The sequence below is a fragment of a genome, unplaced genomic scaffold (genome assembly GCF_019419815.1).
Source record: "Pyrus x bretschneideri cultivar Hongxiangsu unplaced genomic scaffold, Pyrus_bretschneideri_v1 Contig43, whole genome shotgun sequence".
NCBI classification, from domain to species: domain Eukaryota; kingdom Viridiplantae; phylum Streptophyta; class Magnoliopsida; order Rosales; family Rosaceae; genus Pyrus; species Pyrus x bretschneideri.
The window spans coordinates 2,114,428-2,135,268 of NW_025999757.1; the positions used below are offsets into that span (position 1 = coordinate 2,114,428).

General features: G+C 39.4%; 2 protein-coding genes across 10 annotated transcripts; one reads left to right on the forward strand and one right to left on the reverse strand.

Annotated features, from left to right (window-relative positions):
• The first annotated feature begins 428 nt into the window (after positions 1 to 428).
• Positions 429 to 9,863, forward strand: LOC103964538. Of its 9 annotated transcripts, none has more exons than XM_048566915.1 (18): positions 429 to 1,247; positions 1,539 to 2,075; positions 2,156 to 2,275; positions 2,354 to 4,330; positions 4,414 to 4,530; positions 4,696 to 4,878; positions 4,969 to 5,031; positions 5,530 to 5,601; positions 5,700 to 5,963; positions 6,708 to 6,827; positions 7,485 to 7,544; positions 8,007 to 8,047; positions 8,210 to 8,287; positions 8,377 to 8,461; positions 8,613 to 8,782; positions 8,905 to 9,060; positions 9,306 to 9,414; positions 9,511 to 9,863. In XM_048566915.1, the coding sequence occupies exons 1-15, from the start codon at positions 429 to 431 to the stop codon at positions 8,676 to 8,678; spliced, it is 4,602 nt and encodes a 1,533-aa protein (XP_048422872.1). In that variant the 3' UTR covers positions 8,679 to 8,782; positions 8,905 to 9,060; positions 9,306 to 9,414; positions 9,511 to 9,863. The 9 variants fall into 9 exon arrangements, with proteins under 9 accessions (XP_048422872.1, XP_048422871.1, XP_048422873.1 ...); XM_048566914.1 differs by having other exon boundaries at positions 9,306 to 9,380; XM_048566916.1 differs by having other exon boundaries at positions 9,364 to 9,414.
• Positions 9,521 to 11,509, reverse strand: LOC108868477 (UPF0481 protein At3g47200-like). The gene is made up of 5 exons (XM_048566804.1): positions 11,506 to 11,509; positions 11,078 to 11,137; positions 10,832 to 10,978; positions 9,904 to 10,679; positions 9,521 to 9,654 (listed from the first exon to the last, which is right to left on the reverse strand). The coding sequence occupies exons 1-4, from the start codon at positions 11,507 to 11,509 to the stop codon at positions 9,976 to 9,978; spliced, it is 915 nt and encodes a 304-aa protein (XP_048422761.1). The 3' UTR covers positions 9,521 to 9,654; positions 9,904 to 9,975.
• Between the last annotated feature and the right edge of the window lie 9,332 nt (positions 11,510 to 20,841).

The window sequence follows — 20,841 nt, forward strand, 5'->3', positions numbered from 1 at the left end:
CGAACAAATAATATTATTTACATTAAGCAGGAAATGGTAGATCAGCCTTACAATAAGCTTTTGATTATGTGGTTCAAATTCGTCTTTAACGAGATCAAACTTAAAACATCTTACTTTCAAATAAAAATGAATAATACTATAATATAGTACTAAGTGACGACGAAATCTTCATTTTGGATGACAAAGCAAACTTAAAACAGTTTTATTTTTTATTTATTAAAGCATTTTTAAACAGTTGGCACACCGGGGAACACCACCGGCCGCCTGTCCACCCGATAAAATTCAAAACCAGTCTCGGACCCCCAAAACCCGCGATATTCCACCACGAACCCGAAATTCCCTCGCATTTTCTCTCCGCCATTTTTCTCACCTCTCTCCCAACCCCAAAAATGCCGATTCCAAACCCTAAATTCCCTCACGAATCGCTCATGACTCAGGACCAACTCATTGACTCGCTCACCTCCCACATCTCCCTCTTCCACTCTCACTCCAATTCCTCAGACCTCAAACCCAACCCTAACCCTAACCCTAACCCTAGGTCCTCGATCCTCAAATGGTTCTCATCTCTCACCGTCCACCAGCGCCAAGCTCACCTGACCGCCGTAGATCCCAAGTTCGTACGGGTCCTCGTTCAAATGCTCGGCAGGGTCCGCGCCAACGGCCATGGCTTCTTCATCATCCTCCCTGACCTCCCCTCCGGCGACCTTCCCACCCTCTGTTTTAAGAGGTCGAGTGGGCTTCTGTGTCGGGTGGCCGAGTCGAACGAGCTGGAGAGGAGGGTTTTCGAGTCGACTCGGTTGTTTTCTTCGAGGGAAGGGGAAAAGGTGGAGGGGTGTTCGTGCTCGGTGAGGGATATTGATACGGTTACGGTGAGTGAGGATTTGGTGGAGAATTTGGATGGGTTTGTGGAGGCAATGGATGAAATATCAAATGGGGGGTTTTTGAGGGGGGAAGAGAGTGACTTGGGATCAGATTGGGTCGAATTGAAGTGGTTGAAGGATAAAGGGTATTACAGTATGGGAGCATTTGTGGCGAATCGGTTGGAGGTGGCGTTGAGGTTGGCGTGGCTGAATTGTAGTAATGGGAAGAAAAGAGGGGTGAAATTGAAAGAAAAGATGACCGCTGTGGGCTTGGCGGCCAATGTGTATTGGAGGAAGAAGGGGTGTGTAGACTGGTGGGGAAATTTGGATGCAGCAACAAGGAGAAATGTTTTGACATCGGTGTTGGGCAAAGCAGCGAAACCTTTGGTACATTCTCTAACTTTATGGTTTTATAGTGTTTAGGTGCTAGTGTATGAGAAATGTAATAGGTTTACACGGTTCTGAATGATTCTGTTGATAAATTAAGTTGTAATTATTGTGCTAGAGAATTGGATTTAATTGGTAACAAAGGAAAGGAGTTTTGGTGAATGATGCATTAATATCCTTTAACTGAAGTTCTAAAATTGGAAATCTTTATATTGTAATGAAGCTTACAATATGATGGTTGATTTATTTGTTTGTTATAATGAAGCTTAACTTAGTTCATTTTAACTTTAGATTCTTGAGATCCTGAAGACATGTAGTGAGGCGGGAGATGAAATGTGGCTCTTCAATAGAGGAGGAGAACAACCACTGAGGTACAACCAAATTGCATCTATGCAAAAGACAGTTCCAAAACTTGTGGCTGACATAGAATTTGGGTCAAGCATTATCCCGGCTTCTCTTTCTGGAAGACCTTCCTTAGTCGCTGGCTTTAATAATCTCTTTCTGCTTCAGGATATAGTAATGATGATATCCTTATGTAGCCATAGTGAATATGATATAGGGAAACTTTTTTATAGCACGCTGAGTTCAGTTTCTACCATTTCTGATTTTATATTAAGAAAAGTACGGGGATTTCTTATGGTTATTTTGCTTGAATGCACAAAAATGGAACTTCTAGCAGATGGAAATGAAAAACCCTTATCTAAGAAATCCAAGGCAAAGCCTAGTGCTTTTAGCCGTAAAAGTAAGGGGAAGACCCGCAATGTGAAAAGGCCAAATCCTGTTCCTAGGTCATGTGCGGATGATTTTTTGTGTGAAAAGTCTCTCAAGGTACTCTTTAGTTCGCTGATGTCCTTTTGGATTCACAACAAATTTTGTGGATGGTTTTAATTGCTTCAGTGTTATGCCAGGATCGTAATTGTACATTGGCTCATAAAAAAAAGGCAGATTCTGGGGAGTCTAAGAAGATTCCTGGTATACATCAGGAGGTGGAAATTTCCAAAGAGGCATTATCGTCGAAAGATGAAATGGTTATTCTCGTTCTTTTAATTTGAATCACCTTTCTCATTAATGATTTGAATGGTTTGTAACTAGTAGCTTGTCATCAGGAACATTCACAAACAGTGGTTGCAAAAGCTCAAACTGCTGCAAGGAAGGGTAGGAAAAAGAAAGGAAAAAACAAAATAACTGGTTGTAAGAATTCTGGTGATAAAATAAAATCCGAAAGATCAGTCATGGAAGCTTCTTCTTCTTCTGTCATTCCTGAAGATTGCACAGCAAAGTCTTATCCGGTTTCTAGTGATTCAGCTTTCAAGAACAAGACTGGTGATAATTCAGCTAGTTGTAGCATCCTTGTGACAAATTCGATTTCTCCTGGTTCTGCCAATGGGCCAACTAAGGATGACAACGATGCCACCCAAAGCATTCAAGAGAATTATCCTGTTGGTTCTAGAGCAAGTTCCAGTCATACATTTTCCGAAAATTACAATTCATCAAACAATAGTACTGAAATTCAAATAAAATCGTCTGGTAGTGTAGGACCTTCTCCTCTGCCCGCAGTGGATCATAAGGTTTTCAGCCATAAAGATATTGACTTTCAGAATGAGCAAGCTGGCAAATCTGATATAAAAGATGTTGTTGCACCAGACAGGGGAATGAGAGTTGATGATATAGAAAAGGAAGCCATTCCGTTTCGGGACCAAGAACATGGAAATCATCTATGTGATACTGGAACCCCATGTTCTTATGAAAGCTGTCAATATGAGTGGCCTGGTGTAGCTTGCGCCTATTATCCACCTGTTAACCCACATCTCCCACCCGCCACTGACCGATTGCATCTGGATGTTGGTCATAACTGGCAGAATCACTTTCGCCAGTCTTTCCTACCAACTATACATCAGGCGAGAAGTTCTCCAATTCAAGGCGGGTGTAATCCAATTCTGACTCGACCACTGCCAATGAGTTTAGACTGGCCTCCAGTGGTTCGAAGTGCTCGTGGATTGGCTCTATCGCGAACCTTTAATTATGATTCTGGATTCATCTCAAAGAAGCGTTGTAGTTTTCCACAGGTTTTTTCCACCCATAGTGTCAAGATTAATGCAACAAATGTGGACAACGAAAGGAAGTATTCTTGGGATTGCACGGACCTACCTGATCCAGCAACGGCATATGAACTAGCAGATGAATGTGAGAGCCACTGGATATCAGAGGATGAAGTTGAGGTGCAAGCATTTGCCGGGGTAGACTATAATCAGTACTTTGGCGGTGGTGTGATGTACTGGAATCCTTCTGATCATCCAGGGACAGTTTTCTCTCGCCCTCCTTCTCTTAGTTCTGATGATAGCTCATGGGCTTGGCGGGAAGCTGACATGAATAGGGCTGTCGATGATATGGTTGCATTTTCTTCTTCATATAGTACAAATGGTTTGACTTCACCTACTGCTTCCTTTTGTTCTCCTTTTGATCCTTTGGGATCGGGAAACCAGGCTCTTGGTTATGTTATGCCTGGAAGCGAAGTACCTGGCAAGGTGCTGCATTCCTCATCAACAATGACAGACACAGCAGCGGATGAGGAATCCTCTGGATCTTTGGCTGATGTAAATGGTGATGTTGAAGGGAAGACAGGAGACTTGCTTACTTATCCCATTTTACGGCCAATCATCATTCCAAACATTTCAAGAGAAAGGTCAAGAGAGTTTAAGCGTAGTTATGATCGCAGAAGCCCATGTGTTCCTCCTACAAGGCGTGAGCAACCTCGGATAAAGCGGCCACCATCGCCCGTGGTGCTTTCTGTTCCACAGGCCCCACGACCACCTCCACCCTCTCCTGTGAGTGATGCCAGGAAAAACAGGGGCTTTCCAACTGTTCGGTCTGGTAGCTCCAGCCCAAGGCAGTGGGGTATGAGAGGATGGTTCCATGATGGAGCTAACTTGGAGGAAACTTGTTTGCGCAGGGATGGTGCTGAAGTTGTTTGGCCTTTAAGAAGTAATAATATTTCTGGCCGTCCATTGATTCAACCTCTTCCTGCACCCTTGTTGCAGGATCGATTGATTGCTATTTCTCAACTTGCTCGTGATCAAGAACATGTAAGTGTAGCATCTGACTTACAAAATTTAAATTTGTGTTGATGTTTAAAAGTCCTTCATAAGAAAGTATATTCATTGTACAGCCAGATGTTGCGTTGCCCCTACAACCTCCTGATTTGCATAACTGTCCTATCCGGAAGGCGTCTCTTTCTTTGATGCACAACCTTGTCCATGATGACATTGACCTTTTCTGCAAGCAGGTACAATAATTGATCTATTATTGTTGTTTTAATCCATTCTTCACCATCATCATTGTATATTATCTTCAACTTCTCCAATCAAAATGTTTGTCCAATATTTGTACCATTGATCCTCGTTCCATGTGTTGTTACATTCTACTGAATGTTTGATATGATGGGCTGAAGGTGGCTGCAGAGAATATGGCTAGGAAGCCCTATGTAAATTGGGCTGTCAAGCGGGTTACAAGGTCTCTCCAGGTACTTTGGCCCAGGTCCAGGACAAACATATTTGGTTCAACTGCAACCGGTTTGTCACTTCCAACAAGTGATGTGGACCTTGTGGTTTGTCTACCTCCTGTGAGGAACCTGGTAAAAAAACTTCTTGATCTATTCTCTCAGTTACATTGACCTGTTTTCTAGTACTTTTGGAAAAATACTCATATGCAGACATATTTTTAGGAACCCATTAAAGAAGCTGGGATATTGGAGGGGCGTAATGGTATCAAAGAAACATGCCTTCAGGTACATTGTAAATTAGTCTATTATAGAAAGGCCGTCTGATTAATCTTTTCTACTAGAAATCTGTGTACAGAAACTGGTTTTTTTTATTTTTTTATTTTTTTCTCTCCAATAAATGAAGGGAACTGTTCTACACTAGCTTGTCACTGTTCTGCATTTGTGTTTTCTATGCAAGCTGTTTATGGTGTTCTAAGCATAGTGTGCACATTCATTGAGGCTGCATAAACTTTGGAACACTTATCATTCTGTTCCTATTGGAACATTTTGAGTTTCGGATCCTGATTGTTCTGAACTTTTTATCTGATTATTTCACATCACATGACCCTGATAATAAAATTTCAATATGCTGCTCATCAATAAACTTTTCTGGTCAACTGACTTGTTTCTCGTTAAGTTTTTGCAGTGCCAACTGATATGTAGCACCCTTCATCCTTTCCGCTGATATCTAAGATTGTTTTTTCCTGTTGCCTGCTCTGTGACAGTCTTGTTTTGGTGTTTCAGCATGCCGCTAGGTATCTCGTCAATCAGGATTGGGTAAAAAATGATTCTCTTAAGACTGTGGAAAATACAGCTGTACGTCCTCTTCATTTTAATCTTTTGATTGTACTTCTGTTTCATTTAAGCTTCTTTTACTTTCATGGTTTTTCTTACTGTTTTATCCTTGCTTTTAGATACCTGTTATAATGCTTGTGGTGGAAGTTCCCCATGATCTCATTGTCTCATCTGCTTCCAATGTACAATCTCCAAAAGAAGAGTCACCTCCCATGTCTGGTGAGCATGGCATTAATGTGAACTCGAGTGTGGTTGTTTTAGAAGAATCTGTGGTGCCCAAATGCTTACAGATAAATGACGATGCTACAAAGGATTCAGTATCAGTTCGTATTGACATCAGTTTCAAATCTCCATCTCATACAGGACTCCAAACTACACAGCTGGTATATATCTCTCCCTCAATCTTTTGTGTGTGCGGGTGCGAGATGCCTGTATTTTGTGTGAGTGTGAAATATAGCTTTATCTACTTCAATCTTCCAATCTTTAACTTTTAATGAATAAGGTGCTCACTCTTCCACCCCTGGTCTACAAATATTGGTTTAAGTTTAAACTAAATTTTTTACAGAGGTTTTGCAACTGTCATTATTGATGTTAGACGTTTATATTTAATAAGTTAGTCTAAAAGATTTCAAAGTGTATCACCCGAATGCCCAATATTTCACTCGCAAAGACATCTGTGATTGGAACGTCAAGGCTTGCTGGAGAGAAATTTTTGTATTTCAGTTGAAATCCCAAGTGTTACTAAAAATTCATTAGATTGTAACATCTATATTATGCCCATGTGTTTGGTGGTACATAATTGTGGGGTGGTTACTTGCAAATTGCTACTATTGTGTGAAAGCTTGTGGTAGTGGATTGCATAAAAAAGTCAAAACAAAATTTGTATGCTGGTGGATAAAATTATGTTTCGTCAACCATTGTAATTGGGGTCTTTTAGCATCCATTCTTGCAGTCCTTTTGGATCTCAGGTATCCTCTCTTTTGTTTCTTGAAGCGGTTAGCTATAGTTCCTTGCGCATATTTTGTTGCATATTTGGTACTTGCAATTTTTGAGGTGCTTTTGGTGACATTTATAGCTTACGTATATACTTTATTTATATGTTATGAACCATAAATAGTCATTTGCAGGTCAAGGATCTCGCTGAGCAGTTTCCAGCTGCTACACCCCTTGCTTTGGTACTGAAACAGTTCTTGGCAGATCGTAGCCTGGATCAGTCTTACTCTGGTGGCTTGAGTTCCTACTGTTTGGTGAGTAACGCTACTTATTTCAAGGTGCAACGTCAGTAAATTAAATTGATTTGAAGTTTTTGATTCACCATCTTCCAGTAAGGACAAATGGTATCAAAGGTGATGGCATGCAGTAGAACTTTTGGACTAATGCATAGAACATTTTGTTCTCTCAATGATTGTCCTTTTAAAGGTATTAAAACATTAATGCTTTTAACTAGCAGCTGCCAGATCAGGGTCTAAATTATAATGCACTATAAACATTATAGAAATTGAAGTTTTAAGGTCAATCAGGGAATTAAAAGATGATGATCAATTTTAGGGAGCACGAACATGACACAAGTACACGACATATTACATGTATTGGCTTCTCAATTTTCTTGTGTTTTTTCATATCAAAGGGTAAATTTTAGCATAACTCAACTAGCTTGGAACATGGAACATACTGTGAATTGCTGTTATTGGCTGTTGGAGGACGGTGTTGTATTTGCTCCTCTGGACTATTGAGTTCTGTTGCCAGTGATCTTGTATAAAAATATATTTTATTTTCTGCTTATTTTGGTTGAGTATCTGGCTTTTGTTCTTAAACATGTCTTGTTTAAAAGAAAAATGCAACGAATTCTTTAGAGCATCTGTGCCAGTTAATTATTTTTGGTGTATTTTTTTACTCTTTTTCAGGTATTACTTATTACACGTTTTCTCCAGCATGAGTATCATCTTGGCCGGCCCATCAACCAAGTAAATTTCTATTTTCAACTCTAATTTTGTTTGTTAGTATGTTTTATTTTCCCTTGATAATGTACCATACAAGTATCGTGGAGGACCTTTAGGTACTATATACTTGCACCAAATTATGTGTGACATTTGTAATTTATGGTTAAAAATATATTTTGATTTTCTGCTTGGTAGGTTGAATAGTCAACTCACTAAGTTATTAGTATTGAGCCTCTGAATGGTTGATTTGATTGAGGGTCCCATCTTCCATATATTTTGAGTAAACCATTCCAAACAATTAGTTACTAGTTAGAAATGGAGGTATCGTTCCTAATTTTGTAAAAATATTCAAATTTCATGTGGCTGGCCGCTGGTCTAAGTTCAAAGTTTTCATTCAAACTTGTACTTGTTGCCCTTTTTAGTTTCTCATTTTTGCTGATGATTATTGCTAGATTGCTTTATACTAAACCAGTAATGATCTTGCAGAACTTTGGGAGCCTTCTGATGAATTTTCTCTACTTTTTTGGGTAAGACAACCACTGATAATGATTTTCTCTCTCTAATTATAGACCAGTGCAACTACTTCTTGGATTGGAATTGAGTTTATTCTGGTTGAATTATTGTATAGTTCGTTATAATATGGTTTAAGCTACATAGCGATTGACGCTTCATCTCTCTCTTCCTTCTAGGAATGTGTTTGATCCTCGCCAAATGCGTATATCGGTACAGGGAAGTGGTGTTTATATTAAGAGGGAAAGAGGTTGTAGGTAATGGCAGTACTCTGTTTTCTTATTTGTGCTTGAAGAGAAATTCTTAACTTTATTGCATTGCTTATATATTGATCTGCTCCATGTAGTATTGACCCGATACACATTGATGATCCCCTTTTTCCAACTAATAATGTGGGGCGTAATTGCTTCCGTATACATCAGTGTATCAAGGTAAGCTGTGTTTTTTTGGGATTAATTGTCATGATATTTTCTGACATATTCAATATTACCTTGTGTGATAATGTGATGCTTATCTATTGCTAGCTGCATATGTGTACAGATGCTTGTTTCTGACTTTCGAGATTATCATTGGATGTTGTAGGCATTTTCAGAAGCTCACTCTATTTTGGAGAATGAGCTGGCTTCTTTTCCCAATGACTGGTGGTGATGATGCGTGCTCAAGGCCCCCATATAGACTTCTCTGGAAAATCATCCCGAGTATTGATCTATCGTAGCACTGCTTACTGTATGCAAAGTCGTATGCTTCTTAAGGTAATCTTAAAATTTTAACATTTCCTTTCACTAATTTTTAATTGTTTGTTGGTATTTTTTTATTGTGAATGGGTTGGTGGGAAACTAACAATTTCCATCTTATCGTGGTCCTGTGTTAATAGAGAGGAGTGGAGGTTGCAAAATAGTATGCGCCTTCTGTTATGACTCCTTACCCTGCTAATCCCATCCCCTGGCGTTTTAACTTGGTGGTTGAAAACTGCGACCAATTATGGCTCTAAGCATGATTAAATTGGAGTTCATTCTGTATGTGCGACCATGTAAGTTTACTGGACTTTCTGCTTTTGTATTGGAGTATTCTCTAATGCTTCTCTCTGTTTTACTTGGGAGCATTGACAACCATTTCGTTTTCAGTTTTTGTTTTCAATTTCTTGTAAACTAAAAACTGAAATGGTTATCTAGCGGGCCTTTACTTATGCAGTTTCCTCCCATATGCACAGTTTCCCCTCTTTCAGTGATTGATTTCTTTTCTGCTGAGCTTCTCTTTGTCTGTAATTCACTGCAGATTAGCTCCGGCACTCTTGGTGCAGTTATGAACTCTCTTTGTTATGGTTCTGGTGCAGGTGTTGGCCACAGAAAAGTAAGGTTCAGACAACCAAAACACGTATTTATTTGTGTACCTCCTATGCTGTTGTTTATTGGTTGTGCTCTTGTGGTTTATGTAATCATTGTCAAATTGTAACTGACCAATCTCTACTCTCTTTTTTCAGTCGCCGGTTTGTTGCCGTCATAATGTCATTAAAGACTGGATTTTCTGCTAAACTGTATCAAGTTCATCTTGGTGCCAAACGTGCTCAAGTGAGAGTGGAAAGGAGTAGCAACAACCAGAAAAAGGCTCGCATCAGATTCTTCAGGTCAGCCCCCAAACCTGATTTGGCGGTTCACTGTGCTGAAAACTCTAAAACCAATTGTATATATGTTAGATCGGGTGTATAAATTTTATACAACTGTTCATAAATTATACCAGCTGTTCAGTTACGTCGAACTAACATAGAATTTGTATACTTGTCGAAAACATTTACCTAGCAACATAAATGTATTGAGATCATAAAGTTCAACAGTATTCTGTATTATTTGATTTACAAGCAAAATATCAATGACAAAAAGTGAGAAGACAACAACCCGTCATTTGTTCGTTCGTGCATGACGTGCGACAGATCCGCCGCTTTGATCCGTCAGCCCGAACTTGGCGGACGCAGATATCCGTAGACGGCAAAGAAGGCCTGAATTGTGGTGAGCATTAGGAGGATCAGAGCAGCTAAAGCAGAGAGGAAGGACCATGGGGACTCAAAATACTTGAATCTGAAACGCGCCCACTGCACGTGCAAAATATTTCTTTGGTACTCGTTCGCTTCGTTGAACAACTTCTTGAGATAAATACTGTCGATATCGAAGGGCACATCTTTGCCGAGGTTTTTGAAGAAATGCACGACCTCTTTGTCGGTTCCGAGATAATTCTCGATAATGTTTTTATCGGACAGAAATGTCGCGTCCATCGGCGTGCGGACGAGACAAGTCATGAATGCAGCGTAAGTGGTTATATATTTTGGGCAATGAGAGTAGCATTGTTCAAATGCAACGAAGTTTAAGAAGAAATGGGTGTGGAGATCATCTAGTTTTATGCGCGGAATTTCAAGAACTCCACTGCAAAATCTGATGTCTAGCAAACTCTGCGCCTCCCCTGTTTTGAACTTAATTCCAGCGAGATCGTGAAGCTTTTTCGCCGATTGGATAAACTCAACGTTCTCTTGAGGCGAATCATCCTGAGGTTCGGGGACAAAACTCAAGTGAAGTAAATCGAGTAGATGCTTTCCTTCAACACTGAAATAATGCTTCAAGACTTGAGGAGGCCTCCCTACCGCGTTCGACCGAGAAGATTGTCAAGAAATCTCCATTTGTGTTGTTGCTTCATCACCACGTGTTTATCACCCTAGTGATAAGGGCCGATTGAGATGATATGAGGCCGGTACTTGCCCTTGTTCGTTTTCGCTAGGCAATGAGGTACTTTGAAGATGCAACAAGAGCTCTTACCTGCTAACGGATGCAGTAGCCATTTCGTTCCTTCGATTCTTTGCTTCAACGACGTCGTGCGATTATATTCCGTAGTGGTAACTGTAACGGCAGTATGATCTCTTCCTGTATTTGCCATGGGGAAGCTTGACGATGGGTTCACTGCAGCTACAAATTAAAGGGAAGAAAACTTGTTAGAGCAATTAACTAGTTTCTTTGCCTTGAATTATAAAAGAAAATGATTAGCAGTGGCTGTAAAACTATAACACGGTGGGTACCTTCTGAGGCTCTGATGAAGAAGATGTTGCTGGATCTCCTTAAATTTCTCTGAAATTAATACAACATTACCATTATCATGTAACTTTGAATTATAAACTTCGACGATTATAGAGTAACTCTCTGTAGCACAATGAATGAACGGTCATGATTTTAATGAAAAAATATTATTTTTATTTACTTGCCAATCTAATGGATATAAAGTCAGATTGTCCAATAATCTGAATTAAAGACTTACCATAGTCTTTGATACATACAACTAATCCAACTCCTATAACTTATTGCAAGCAGAAAATACGGAATAGGGTTGACTTGTCTTTGATACATACAACTATTCCAACTCCTAAAACTTATTGCAAGTGGAAATTGTGGAATAGGGTGACTATTTCTAGTCCCGTTCACAAAATTATTATAAGTACCCATCTTATAAATAAAATATTGAATCGTTCATGCTAAAAAAATGAACTTCAGGCCAAATTTTTTGGATTTTGGTCGAATTAATGAACTATTGGCGACTTTAATTAATTCAAGAGATTGTATCCATTTAGGTTTGATCGTGAAAGCAAAATAATGACATTTAGATCATATAAGCTTTAGTTGGCTTCGGGCTAAGCAATAAACGAAAGTATAACCTAGTAAGGCTTTAATAAAAAATATCCCCAAAGATTTTGGGTATGGTTAAGAAGCGGGGATGTCCAAATATGGCATTAGACAGGAGAAATGGAGGCAGCGCAGCATGTGATTGTTGGATGCAGTGGGCACTTCCCTGCAGGTTTTGGGCTCTCGGGAAGGGCTGTACAACAGCCCAGCAGCAACAGAGCAGCGGGCCGAGGTGAAGGGCGAAGACAAGCAGCACAGGAGGATGCTGGAGGCGGGTCCTGACTCGGAGACGAGCCCATAAAGCATCAGGCTTGCTGAAAGTAGTCCAGACATCAAACGACGTCGCCAGGGCACTGCACAGCGCAGCTTGGTTGGGGGCCAGCCAATGCGGCTCGTAGCCGTGGCTCAGCAGCTTAACCTTTTTTTTTTTTTTTGGAAATTTTTAAGTTTTGATAAAACCCGAATTGCTTTTGTTTTCTTTCGATTATTTGACTCACAAATTAAACATAGCAAATTTATAATTGCGTTATGCATGAACACACACACACACATATATATATATATATATATAGACAAATATATGAACATATACAATATATAGTAAGGTAAATATAAGTGTAGGGTGTTCATGCATCATGGGGAATGTTTTCATGTTTCTTGATCGTAAAAATATCTAACATGGATTTTAGGAGAACCTGATTGGGAAAAAACAATTGAGCTTTTGAATTTGTAGAAGAACTCCCACGAAACTTGAGTTCCTTAGTGTCTCCTTAGCTTTAGGCAAGAGTATGCTGATAACGCGTTGTAGGCCAAATGACTTAAAAATATAAAGGACAAAGAGAAAGAGTTGTGGCGGCAACAAGAGAGAAGATAGGGGATTGGACATGGTGGAAATTTCAAATGCGGATGGAAGAAGTTTCAAATAGGCATGGAGGAAGTTTCAATTGCGGATGTTTTCCTTCGTAGCCTTCAACCCCATTTGCTGCGTTCGATCGACTTCAACCCTGCAAAATTATGATTCCTTATTTTCTCTTTTAAGACCCCACTGTAACATCTTTTTACATTTTGTTTTAGCTATGTCTAGACTACATATTAATAGTACACTTTTTTGTCAATTAAACTAAGAAAAATACAAGAATAGTTTTTATAGTGTAAATAGTTACTTATTTATATAATGTATAATACATTTACTTAAATCCGCTCAACCTAAGCGTTTAGGCGCTAGGCCTTAGCCTGTCACCCCATTAGCGGCTAGCGTTTTTTAGAACTTTAAACTTATTACAAGTGGAAATTGTGGAACAAAGTTGACTATTTCCAGTCCTGTTCACAAAATTATTATAATCCCCCATCTTATAAAGAAAATATTTAATTGTTAATGCCAAAAAAGTGGACTTCATGCAAAAATTTTGGATTATCATAACCATTCAAGTTTGATCATAGAAGCAAAATATGACGCTCGGGTCATATAAGCTTTGGTTGGCTTCGAGCTAAGCAATAACGAAAATATAGTCTAGCATGACTTTCATAAAAATTGTTCCAAAAATATTTGGGTATGGTTAAGAAGTAGGGGATGCCAAAATTAGGGGTGGGCACGGGCCAGGCCGAGCCCAAATTTGAAGGGACTGAACCGAACCCGGGTGCAAAGGAGACGGGCTGGGCGGAGTTGGGGATTACATTTTCTTATATAGGAACAGGACCTTACTCGGCCGGTTGAAACGGGCCAGGTCCACGAGTCCTTGTTTTTTTTTTTTTTTTTTTTTTTTTTGAAAAAAAAAAACTGGAATTTGCATAGATTGCACAGATTCACCAGTGTAGCAGATTATGCAATAGGAAACCCAGATAATGCAAGAGGAAAGATTTCGAAAAAATTCAATTCCAAATGCACCTACTTCCTTATAAAATCTTGAGTATAAACATCTCCTAACAAATCAGATCAAGACTTAGTAGATCAATACTCACAACAGAAACCCAGATAATATAATCTAAAGAAAATTGAAGTGCATAGTGAAATTCACAAAGTTTAAATATTTAGCAGGTCATTAAGTATATAGGCATCACAAGAAATCCATGATAAATACGAATAGATCTTGATATGAAAGCCCTAATATGAAGCTAAGAGTGACCTAACACACATGGAAAGATCTGTACTCTTTGGCCTTATCATCCTCAATGGCAGCAGTAGTGGTAGATTCCACCGTAGAGCTCACAGTCTCAGACTTCGTGGCACTGTTTTGAGTAGTGGAAGCAACCACATTCCTAGACTTGATGGTGTCGAGCATGCGCTTGCTAATCTCCTTGAAGTAAACTTGCAAGATTTGAATCTCGTCCTCCTCGATGAGGGGAGGGGACGACACTCGAAACGGCGAAGGAGAGGTGACAAATCGAGAAGATGAAGGTGGGGTGGTTGGGTTCTATAAGTCTGGGTCCCTGGGATGTCAAATCGAGATGGCGAGAGAGAGATGAGAGAAAGGTAACAAATCGAGAAGATGGTGGTCACTTGGGCCGTCGTGCTGTCGGGGTGGTGGAGGGAAAGGGACAACGCACTAGAGATGGCAAGAGAGACTCGATCGACAGAGTAAGAGTAACAGTTGAGTTCAACAGGTTTAATGACGAACAAACCTAAAACCAACGATTCAAATTGGATGAAGAGATGATTTCTTCAATCTTGTCCATCCATTCTAACTACAAACAGGCTGGTCTGGGTACTCGTGATTCCTATACTTTAGGAATCGGCCCGAACCGAAAATTTCAAAGGCCTGTCCCGTCCCGCCTCATTTCTGTTTTTACAAAATAGGAACCGGCCCTTACCCATCCCGACCTACGGTTCCTGTACTCGTTTGCCCACCCCTAACCAAAATATGACATTGGATCGAAAAAAGTACGCAAGCCAGCATGTGATTGTTGGTTGCAGTGGACACAGCCCGCCAACACATTGGGCTCTTGAGGCAGGGTACAACCCAGCATCAATAGAGCACCGGGTCGAGGTAAAGGATGAAGTTGAGCAGCGCAAGAGGCTGCTGAAGGCGGGCCGAGATGGGGAGACGAGCTTAACAAGCATTAGGCTTGCTAGAAGTGGGCCAGGGCACAGGAGACAAGGCCCAACAAAGCTGCAAGTTTGCTGGAGGCGGGCTGGGGGTGCAGGCCCTATGAAAACAAAACCTATGCGGAGGCATAGTTGTCTTCACGTGCAGCAAGCCTAGAAGGCTACTGCTGTTGGTCCAGACATCAAACAATGTTGCCCAGAGCACTGCACAACACGGCTTAGCTGCAAGCTAGCCAACGTGGCTTGGTGTGGCTCATAGCTGTGGCTTAGCCACAAAACCTTAATTTTTTTTTCTTCGAAATTTTTGGGTTTTGATAAAATCCTAATTGATTCTATTTTCTTTCGATTTTTTGACTCACAAATTCCACATAGCAAATTTATAATTGTGTTATGCATGAACATATGTATATATGTATGTATAGATTGACAAATATATGAACATATAAGATATATATAGTAAAGCAATATAAATGTAGGTGGTTCATGCATCACGGGGAATGTTTTCAAGTTTCATGGTCCTCAAAAATATCTAACAGAATTTTAGGAGAACTTGATTAGCAGAAAACAATTGAGCATTTGAATTTGTAGAAAAAACTCCTCCCACGAAACTACAGTTCCTTAGCGTCAGTTTCCTTAGTTTTAGGCAAGAGCGTGCAAATAACGTTGTAGGCCAAGTAATTGAAAAAAAGAGAGAGATTTGGGGCGGCAACAAGAGAGAAGAGAGAGATGTGTAATTCTAAGATGTGTGTTATCTCATTCATTGTACCTTTATTTATAGCAGTAGGTAAGGTAAATTCCTTACCTCAATAGGATTACAACTCTAACAAGACCAAATTTTAAGTATAAAATATGGTAGAGTCCCATAATAATATTCCAAGATATGATAAGATCTACATGAACATATTCCTAAACTAATAGGATTGCAACATGTAGAATAATATAAAATTTATTAAATAATGATTATGCATAGGCCACGATCAAGACTAGAGAGGTTAAATATGATAAACGACTACACAGTAAAAACTAATTAACTAATTAAGCCCCCTTTGAAAATCATTTTGTTTTTTATTTTGTTAAGATATAGAGATTGGTAGAGTAGATAAAACATTTATAATCTACATAGAATGACATAGAGAAAGAACATCAAAATTGTTTTTAGCTTCAGTTGTGTATCATTTCATGTGCATTTCTTCCATATCTTTCCCACCGCTCCTCGTATCCTTATTCATCCATTGTTTATTCCTTGTATTTCCTTTTTATATAACCCAAGAGTGAGAAACAAAAACAAAAGAAAAATAGCCATCAAGTAAGCCCTAAGAGCATTCCCACCGTTGGGTTTTGCTCGGGGGACAGGGTCCAAAACAAGGGCCCGAGGGCCGGTGGGAGGGCTCCAGCGTTGGGTAGCCCGATGGAAGGGGGAGGCCCGAGCTCCGGGCCCGTGGGGGATTGCCAGCCCGAGAGCCCGAGGTGGGCGTGACGTCAGGCTGACGCCAGGGTGGCGTCAGCGTAATATTTTATTTTTTTTGTGTCAGGCGCGTGCACCCCACCCGCGCGTGGGGGTGCGTCGCCGACACAAAAATTAGAAAAAAAAAAATCTGTCAGTTACCGTTGGGAAGCCACGTGGCTTCCCACGGTGCGTTAGATCTCAACGGTCACTTAATTTGAACCGTTAGATCTCAACGGTAAAAAAAAAAAAAGTCAGGATTAATTTTGTATTATTTGTATTACTTAATAATACTTCGAATAATAACACGTGGCGCAACGAGAACGATTAAAAATCTTATCCGATATTACAATTAAAATTATTTTGTATTATTTTATAAATAAAAAAAATACTAATATTTTATTGCCTATTGCCAGGGCTATTGAAGTGTAACGGTGGAGATGCAAATTCTATTGCCAGGGCTATTTACTGTTCATTAAGGGCAGTTACTGTTCATTAGGTGGATTGAATAGTGCATTGCCAGGGGGGAGGGCTCCAACGCTGGAGTTGCTCTAAGCAAGTGGTCACACTGACCCTGTCAACATACCATCAGACATCAAAGATTATTATTTTTATTTTTTATCATTCCAGGTTATCTCTGAAATAGGGGTTTGGGAGGACAGTTCCAAACACTGGAATGATACTCTTTCATTCTTATTTCCTAAAAATGAGCATCAGAGTTCATTTCAAGAAGCTCTCATCCCGCGAACCAAAAGCGGTTGAAGACTCGAGGAATTTTTATTTTTCTAGGATTATTTGTTTGATGAACTTAAATATTAGGAATTGATCTGCTGTCACTTTTGAAATCATGAATGACACGGAAAAATGTGTTAAAATGTTATCGTCAGTTGAAACTTCGTTCCATGGGTGACCTAGACTTAGACCTGGTTTGGTACTGAGGTGATTCTGAAAAAAGCTGCTATCAAAAAAAGCTGGGAGCTGTTTTTGTGTTTGGTAAACACTCAGCTTCAGCTTTTTTTCACAGTTTTGGATGAAAAAAAGCCAAAAACAAGAAGCTGCAAAACCTAGCTTTGAAAAACCAGCTTTTTTTCACATCTGTTTTACATAAAAGTTTACCAAACACTCTAATACTGCTTTTTTTTTCAAAAGCACTTTTACAAAAAAGTTTACCAAACACTCTGCTGCTTTATTTCACAGCTGCTTATTCTCACAGCACAGCAGAAGCAGCTTTTTTTCAAAGCACAGCAATACCAAACCAGCCCTTAATCAATTACTTCACCAAAACCTTTAATTTTTTTAAATCATCCCGGAGCCTTGACCATTACAACTGACCTAGCTCGGCAAATTCTAGAAGCCGATTCCAATTTCCTAAATTCGTACGTGGTTTTTTTTTTTTTTTTTTTGAGCAAAAATCATTATTTACACTAAAGGGGGAGGGTGGGTTGATGACACATCCTGACCAGAATCGAGGCATGCTGATTGACACTAGGAGATGATGTAGCCAAAAGGTAGGTGAGGTGGAATATATGGATAAATTTAAGCCGAAAGTAAAATTTATTTAAGCTCATAAGGAGAGTGCGTAGGTAGTGGGAAGAATCCATATTACAGAAGTAGCTAGAGCATAGATGACAGTATGACATAAGTAGAGCAGTTGAACCTAATTAAGATAGTTATTACACAACAGGAAATAAACTCCTACATTTAATGGGGTGGATGTCAAAATCGCCAGAGATCCCTCATTCGCCACAGAAGATTAAGCTAACTAAGTCTTGAAGAAAGTGTGAGTGGGCAAAAACAAAAGTTTGAGAAACAATCTTTATTTTCATAACATACTAACCCTCGCCGTAAAACAAGTATAGTTTCCAGAAAATCATACTACGTGTAAGTATGAAATCAAATATAATTCATCAGTAACTCAAGAAACACAACAATCATAATATCTCAACCATGGCATATGAAAATCAGGTGCACATCAGTGTATACTAACACACGAGTTCATGCAGAGAAGTTTTGACATGAATAAGACTAGGTGCAGTCATAATATACGCTCTAGTACTACAATCACATGAAGACTAGCGTTAGGCACATCACATACGAGTCCTAGTTGCCTATTGCAATCTAGGACAGGACTGGCACCTACAATGGATCCAAGGTGAGCATGTCGGTGCGATGTGAACATGCATGTGAAGCATGGCTGGTCTAGGGCGAGTACTACACTAGTGCAAGCATGCATGATGAGCAGATAAAATGTATATGAACATGCCATGATGATTTATAAATCTCAACAATATAATAGCACTTTTAATGTGAAATAAAACATGGCATGATAGGCATAATATTAAATTCAAATGCATTTGTGGAAACCATAAAACTTTACATATATATATATTGAAAACAAATGCCCACTCACTGATACGTAGTCGGATCGTAGCCTCCTAGCCTTGCTTGACCTCGAAGCTCCTTGGGATAATTCTTTCTTATATGTGAAATAACTATAATAATTATTTAATTAAAACATTTACAAAAAGGCTAGGAAATTCCCCCATAGTTTGCTTAAACGGAGGGTTTAAATATACGAAAACATTCTACGCGATGTCACAGACCCAAATATGTCGACCACACGCCGCCATGAAGCAGCACGCACCCTCACACATCCCCAACATGCGGCCACACGCGCGGCAGAAGCCTAAAGAATATTCCGTCAGTTTGACGGAATATTCTGTTAACTTTAATGGAAAATACCTTAATGGCTTGAGAATATTCCGTTAACTTTTAACAAAATATTCTCCTTCTTCCTCAATTCTCCGGTCGCCGTCGCCGCTGTTCACCACCGCTGCCGTTATCTAGTTCGCCGGAATTTGGAAAAGTTGGCCGGATTTTCTTAAAAACTTTAAAACTTCATAACTTTCTCATTTCTTAACCATTTTCGACGTTCTTTATATGAAAATGAAGCTTGGGAGGGGAAGAATAAGTTTATACCTTTTGGGAGTCCAAAAAGTGGACGGAAGTGGACTGAAAATGGCTCAAAATCCTTGGCTCTATTTCTAATGTCTCGAAGTTGTGTATTTTCATGTTGGTTTGGCTTTAATGTTGGACTAAGGACCTCGGGGAGTTGTGTAGTGGCTATTAACACTTCTAAAACATTGTAACTCGAAGGAAAGTGGTCAGAGAAACTCGATCCGAGTCAGAGCTCTGAGTTGGGAACTTGAAACTCAGTTGTTTTTTAATCGGCTCATACGGATGGACTTGTGGTGATGAGAGGAGTACGACAGTGGTGGTTTGGGGTTCAATCTGCGACGTCTGATGATGTAGTTTTGTGTTGTAGAGAAGAAGAAGAAGAAGAAGAAGAAGAGAGAGAGAGAGAGAGAGAGAGAGAGAGAGATTGTGATCGAACAAGAGGGAGAGACTCTGATTGGATAAGAGAAAATAGGGAAAAGTTTGATTGGTTGGTGAGGTAAGTGGGGAACCGGTTTTTAAGGATAAAAGAGCCCAAAATTGTACAATTAAAAAGTGCAAAATATCTAACTTAACTAAAATAGTGTCCACCGACACTAGATAATTTGTACACACATGTACACTTTTACCTGTTGTTAACATACTTTAAATAAGCGTAAATTCTTCGTTACAAATCAATTTGGGTCTAATTTGTGCTCACGCGTTCGTAAGAACGATTACTAATTAAATTACAATAATAGAAAAAACAAATTAAATGCCTAGCAACAAACGTCCACATCGGATTTCACTTTGCCAAAAAGGAAATTACATGGAAAATTAAGGACGGGTTGTCACAACTACCCTTCTTAAGAAAATTTTGTCCCTGAGATTTCTATTCTACTAAGGATTATAGTTAAAGAACAAACATGGATAAAGATCTCACATGTGTTCTTCCATCTCCCAGGTAGCTTCCTTAATTAAGTGGTTTCTCCATAAGACTTTCACCAGTCGAACGATTTTGTTTATGAGAGCTTTTTCTTTCCAATCAAGAATCGTCATTGGAATCTCATCAAGCTTGGGTTAATCTCCAACGGATGGGGATGAATCACATTTGATGGATCATAAACGTATCTCCGTAGCATATCTTCCACTCTAGACATAGTTGGGGTAATCCACGACAATTTACAGCGTTCTATAAGAATGTTAGTGTTTTTATCTCCCTTTAATGATGGGAAGACTGTCTCATCGAATTGATAATCCGCAAAACATGCAGTAAAGATTGTCTGGCAAGGGCTTTAAGTAGCGAATATTTGATGGTGAATCATAACCGACATATATTCTCATTCTTCTTTAAGGACCCATTTTGGTACATAGTGGTGGCGTTATTGGCACATAGATAGCCCACCGAAACATACGTAAATGCGAGACGTCAGACTCGTATCCAGTAACCAATTGTAAGGGTGAATGAGGTTGGGCCAATTTCTTGATAGGATTTTTACCACCTACAAAAGTAGGGATAAAAACCTTTTGAAAAACCATATAACCCGTAAGACGTGTCGTCCATCCTAAGAAGTTACACATATTAACCACATGAAGCCTTAGTCAATTTCAGGGACAACCCTCGCCAAAATTGTATCAAATTACTTTTCTAAATATCCTAATGGTGGCCAATCATTAAGACAATTAGATAGTTTGAATACAGTGATTAATAATTCAAAACCTACATTCATAATA

Coding starts and splice junctions, on each gene's coding strand:
- LOC103964538 (XM_048566915.1), top strand. CDS start 429: ATGACTCAGGACCAACTCATTGACTCGCTCACCTCCCACATCTCCCTC. Junction 1,248..1,538: donor GCAAAGCAGCGAAACCTTTG/GTACATTCTCTA, acceptor TTTTAACTTTAG/ATTCTTGAGATCCTGAAGAC. Junction 8,048..8,209: donor AATTTTCTCTACTTTTTTGG/GTAAGACAACCA, acceptor TCTTCCTTCTAG/GAATGTGTTTGATCCTCGCC.
- LOC108868477 (XM_048566804.1), bottom strand. Junction 10,979..11,077: donor CCTCAGAAGGTACCCACCGT/GTTATAGTTTTA, acceptor TTTAATTTGTAG/CTGCAGTGAACCCATCGTCA. Junction 10,680..10,831: donor GCTACTGCATCCGTTAGCAG/GTAAGAGCTCTT, acceptor AGATTTCTTGAC/AATCTTCTCGGTCGAACGCG.